The sequence below is a fragment of the Echinops telfairi genome, unplaced genomic scaffold, assembly GCF_000313985.2.
Source record: "Echinops telfairi isolate 266 unplaced genomic scaffold, ASM31398v2 ScPeMD7_23;HRSCAF=83, whole genome shotgun sequence".
In the NCBI taxonomy this organism is placed as follows: Eukaryota; Metazoa; Chordata; class Mammalia; order Afrosoricida; family Tenrecidae; genus Echinops; species Echinops telfairi.
In genome coordinates this window covers 15,125,621-15,131,064 of record NW_022103920.1, presented here as the reverse complement: position 1 = coordinate 15,131,064, position 5,444 = coordinate 15,125,621, and the positions used below count along the sequence as shown (strand labels likewise).

General features: G+C 58.1%; 1 protein-coding gene across 1 annotated transcript in view; it reads left to right on the top strand.

Annotated features, from left to right (window-relative positions):
• The window catches only part of CPA1 (carboxypeptidase A1), an 8,018-nt gene extending 2,922 nt beyond the window's left edge, over positions 1 to 5,096 (top strand). Inside the window, exons 5-10 of the mRNA XM_004707817.2 lie at positions 457 to 558; positions 739 to 849; positions 1,716 to 1,806; positions 2,173 to 2,375; positions 2,728 to 2,812; positions 4,848 to 5,096. Of these exons, the coding sequence (XP_004707874.1) occupies positions 457 to 558; positions 739 to 849; positions 1,716 to 1,806; positions 2,173 to 2,375; positions 2,728 to 2,812; positions 4,848 to 5,035 (780 nt within the window). The 3' untranslated portion in view covers positions 5,036 to 5,096. The remainder of the gene's footprint in view (positions 1 to 456; positions 559 to 738; positions 850 to 1,715; positions 1,807 to 2,172; positions 2,376 to 2,727; positions 2,813 to 4,847) is intronic.
• The last annotated feature ends 348 nt before the right edge of the window (positions 5,097 to 5,444 follow it).

Sequence of the window (5,444 nt, the reverse complement as noted above, 5' to 3'; positions counted from 1 at the left end):
CCATTCCCGTCGAGGTGCTGGCCTCCGGCACCCTAGAGGACAGGGTCGAAGGGTCCCGTGGGTTTCTGAGACGGCCCTGGGTTATGGAAAGCCCCATCTTTCTCCCTTGGAGCGATTGGTGATTTCAAACTCTTGATGTTACCGTTGCCCAGCCAACATATCACCACGACCCCACGGGAGCAGGCGGGCACATGGAGGCCAGACGGAGCCATGATTGTTCCAAGTCAGGCTGAGAGCAGGTGGTCATGTCCTACAGGCCTCTGTTCAGCCCCGTGTCCCAGGGAGGGATGGGCCCACCAATAGCAGACCCACAGAGAGCAGTGGGGCCCTGTTCGGGGATAAGTCCATCTTTGGGGTGGTGAGGCAAAGCCCTGGTGGGGGAGACAGGGCACTGATCCCCGGTGGAAGCTGATGAGGCCTCCTGGCTGTGGTCTTCATCTCCTGCCTCTTCTCCAGTTCAGCACCGGTGGCGACAAACGCCCTGCCTTCTGGATCGACACCGGCATCCATTCCAGGGAGTGGGTCACCCAGGCCAGCGGGGTCTGGTTCGCCAAGAAGGTAAGCCTGGAACGGTGAGGGTGGTGGTGGCCTGGGGGTGTCAGTAGAAGCCCTGCCTCTCTGTCCTTTCCTACCTGGAAGCGGTGATGACTGAGTGTGTGTGTTTGCGTGTGTGAGAGGCTCTGTCTCTTGTCCTGGCCACCCCACGGCCCTCTGATTCTCCCCACCCCTCATTCCCAGATCGTGACCGACTACCAGAAGGACGCACGTCTCACGTCCTTTCTCAACAACATGGACATCTTCCTGGAGATCGTCACCAACCCTGATGGCTTTGCCTTCACCCATAGCAAGGTGCCAGCCTTCTCTTGGTCTCAGGGAAAGCGTGATGGTCTGTGTGTGTGTGTGTGTGTGTGTCTCACAGACAACCAACCCTACCCAAGCCCAACTCCCAGAGGTCCAGACGGGGCGCACCGACCTGTCTCCTCCACCGAACTTCTCAGTCTTGCCTTGTGGGCTTTGGGGGCCATCTCGTTCTTTATTGGGGGTCTGGGTCTGTAGGATGTTGACCCACATGCAGACGCTTCCCTGCCGGCCCCCAAACCTATCCCCAGACATTGTCAATGTCCCTGAGGGAAGGGCACATGTGTCCCCTGGTTCAGAACCACTGACCTAGATCTTACCTTCCCCAGACTTTGAGTTCAACAGTGACGGTATCAGAGCCCGGGGTAGGACTGGTTTCTGGTCGCTCAGCAGTTCGAAACCTTCAGCCGTTCCTGGAGAAAATGATGGGGCTTTCTACTCCCGTAAAAGAGTTACAGCTTTGAAAACCTACAGGGACAGCTCGACCCTGCTCTATGGGGTCACCCTGAGTCAGAATTGACTTGATACAGTGCTTAAAAATAAATAATGCTCTACCATTCAAACGGGAGGGGCCACCTCATGCCTCCTTCATTCCTCATCAGGTGGGCCCTCTGGCCCAGTGTGTCCTCTGCTTCCCCACCCCCTCTTCTCCACTCTCCTGACTAGCCCCCCACCTCCGTCCTGTGGGAAGTGGTTTCCTACCTTGTATGTGAGTCCCACGCTCTGGATCTGGGTGCCTGGGGCTAACTGTGCGGCTCACAGTCCACGCTGCGCAGGCCCGAGCCACAGGCCAGCATGTGCCCCTGTGGTGCTGGGCAGCCGCCAACATGCATCCTTTCGTCTTTCCGGCTCTGCAGAACCGCTTGTGGCGTAAGACACGCTCCATCACGCCAGGCTCCTCCTGTGTGGGCGTAGACCCCAACCGGAACTGGGATGCTGGCTTTGGGGGTGAGGCCCTGTGGGATGTGGGGAGCGTGAGGGGACAACGTAGAATGACTTCTTACCCCTTGTGGTGTTTCTGAAAGGCCTGGGTTGGGGGTGGGGGGGCCGGGGCCGGTTCCCCGTCCACACCTTCCTCCTTGGTCCCTCACTGCCTGGCTGAGACCCGCTTGGCTGAGTGTCAGGCCTCGCCTCTCTGGGCATGGCCAACCTGCTGCCTGAGCCTTGTTGGGGGAGGCAGGTTCCCAGTTGATGGGAGGCCTCTGGCCTTCCTGAATCCCGAGGATAACCCCTCTGGAGCCCACCCGACCTCAAGTTCACGTCGGGGGCCACTGTGGGTGTGGGTGCTGCTGACGGTCCCCCTCCCTCTCACAGTGGCCGGCGGAGCTAGCAACAACCCCTGCACGGAAACCTACCACGGCAAGTTCCCCAACTCTGAGTCTGAGGTCAAGGCCATCGTGGATTTTGTCAAGGACCACGGGAACATCAAGGCCTTCATCTCCATCCACAGCTACTCCCAGCTCCTGCTCTACCCTTTCGGCTACAAGATGGACCCGGCCCGTGACCAGAGTGAGCTGGTACGTCCTGGTGGTCCGATAGGGGGTGTGCCCCTGGAGCCTGCTTCAGAGCACAGAGCACTGCCCTCCTCCCACAGACCTGAGGTCTTGGGCAGCTCATCACAGAGCAAGCTGCCAGACACGACTGGGAGCGCGCAGGGGTGCCCTGAGCACTGTAGGGCGAGGCCAGGGCAGCCACGGGGGCTGGGGGTGGGGGTGGGAGGGAAGTGCTGGCAGACACTGGGTAGGCCTGGGAGGTGGCGCCGGGCTCTGGCCCTGCCATCCTGTGCTTTTTGCTCTGGGTCACTCTGCCAGTGGGCAGTGCCCAGTGTCCCTGGTCATGACAAGTGGACTTGCTGGATGTTTTCTCCAGGACCAGCTGGCCCGGTCTGCGGTGACGGCCCTGGCTTCTCTGTACGGGACCAGCTACCAGTACGGCAGTATCATCCAAACCATCTGTAAGTGACTCCTTGCTCGCTCCTGGTGGCCTGGGAGGAGCCTCTGCCAGCTCTTCCTACCCAGGGGGTGTCCCTTCTGGGATGGGGTAGCCAAGAGTACCTAGATCTGGGAGTGGAGGTGGGGGAACCGTGCCTGCCGTGGCTCAGTGGTTTGGAGGACTAGCCCATGTCCCCGCTGGCCTTCCTTCACTCCGACAAGGAGTGAGTCCCCTGAAGAGCCATCCATCTCCCATGTTTGGGGGCTAAGTCCAGCTTCATGTATGGAGGTGAGGGTGAGTTCTTCTGCTGCGATTTAAACATCACCAGGAAACGTCACTTCCGCCCCCCCCCCCATCTCTCCTTCCCCTTTTTTCCTTTTTAAAAAACAATTATTTTATTGGGAGTTCATACAACTCTTATCCTAATCCATCCATCCATTCATCCATCCACGGTGTCAAGCACATTTGTACATTTGTTGCCATCATCATTCTCAAAAGATTTGTTCTACTTGAGCCCTTGGTATCAGCTCCCCATTTCCCCCCCCCCTTCCCGTTCCCCCTCCCTCTTGAACCCTGGATAATTTATAAATTATTATTATTTTGTCATGTCTTACCCTGCCCTTGAAACTCCACTTTAAGTGAAAGAAATCCTCCTTCCTCCTCCTCCCATGAGAGGGAGGGGCTAGCTGCTTTCAGGCCCATCCCCCACACCAGGGAATCCATGGGTGCCAAGTGGAACGGTGCCTTCCAGAGTGCTCCAGGTTGCATCCTCCTGGAAGCAGAGCCCCAAGCCCGTCTCCTGAGATGCCAGCGAGTGGTTTTGTTGAGTGCCAACAACCCCTGGGCTCCTCATCCAGCCACCCACTGCCATGCAAGCTTAGGAATGCAGCGTGTGGGGAGGGGCGGTGTAGGAGAGGGGGTGCACTCAAGTGATTGCTGAGTGCTGCCTTGGGAGCCCGACTGGGAGCCAGGATCGCCAAGTTAGTCACTGGGGTGACAAATGGTCCTGAGGAAGTAAGGAGGGGTGGGTAATGCTAGGAGAACAATTATTTTATTGGGAGTTCATACAACTCTTATCATCATCCATCCATCCATCCATCCATCCATCCATCCATCCATCCATTGTGTCAGGCACATTCGTGGAGCTGGGGGAGGGGGTCTGGGCACGTGTTGCAGGGTGGCACTCCGGTACCAATCAGTGGCCAAGAGCTCGGGGGGCTGCTACAGGGAGTGAGGGCACTGACCGTATCAGGGGTCAGGGGCTTGGGGCCTGGTCTTCCTGGCCCAGAGGGATGAGAACCAGTGTGGAAGGCAGAAGGCGGGTTTCTGGGCATGGAGGACAGCTGTGCTCCTCCCTCACATACCTCCTGACCCCGCTGCGCAGGCCAGGTGGGGCCGGAGCGCCATCGTCACTGAGGCTGGCCTTGCTTCTGGGCCCCCAGGTCTGCTTTGAAATGACCTTCCATGCTGAGCCTACTCACTCCTACTGCCCTGCCCAGGTTAACTGGACGTGTTCTTTCCTGACCTGCCAAGAGAGCAGCCCCATCTCACCCCCCATCTGCCCTCTCTCCCTGCCCCATGGCAACCATCCCCCTACCTTCTAGTTAGGCATTGGAAGTGAAGTCATGCAACAGCCACCCTGGTGTGGCTGGCTTCTCTCCCTCGGCCCAGGGTTTCCGAGGCTCACCCCTGTGCCAGGGCTGCCCTTCTCTTTGTGGAAAAGTCGCCCCAAGGGGATTGATCCATTGTACACACTGTTGATTCCTGGGGCTTTTTTGCTCCGAGTCTGGCCGGCTTGGACTTTCCCCTAAAGAAGCCCACCACAGAGGAATGGCCCTTGGCTGGCCACCAGTGGCTGTTGGCTGGGCAGAGGTTTCTTAGCTCTCCTAAGATTGCCATTCATTCAATGGGAGACCATCGCTGTCCACTCCCTTGGCCTGCGGAAACGCCTCCACAGGAGCTTCTTGGGAGGCCAGTGCCAGACGCCTAGCAGCCTGGGAACCTGTTCCCAAGAGGCTGACTCCCCATTCTCCTCCCTGTTCTTGTCCTCACCCCAGACAAAGCCAGCGGAGGCACCATTGACTGGACCTACGAGCAGGGCATCAAGTACTCTTTCACCTTTGAACTCCGGGACACCGGACGCTACGGCTTCCTGCTGCCAGCTTCCCAGATCCTCCCGACTGCCCAGGAGACCTGGCTGGCCCTTCAGGTCATCATGGAGCACACCCTGAATCATCCATACTGAGCTGACCCATTGCTTCCCCTCCCTGGCCCCACAAATCAAATAAAGCCTGATCATCCACGGAGCAGAATCTCGGGTTTGCATGTGGGATGCGTACGGGGGCCTGTACCTGTTCACGCGGGGGCAGAAGTGACTGAGTTCCGACAGCCCTGCTGGAGATGTGTGTGGGGTTGGACAAGATGACCCTTAAACTCCCCTGCATTCTGTGGCCTGGTGAAGTCCTATCCATGTGGCATCTGTGTCAATGAGACCACCCTGAACACAGCTCCTCAATGGGGTGATTTGTTCGCACCTCGGTCATTGGTCACAGCTATAGCTGCTCCCAAATGGCAGACGCCCCGAGAGGTGAGGAATTCGGCCTGCATAGTAGTCTGGTGTGTTAGACAGGGTTCTCTAGAGAGATAAAACCAAA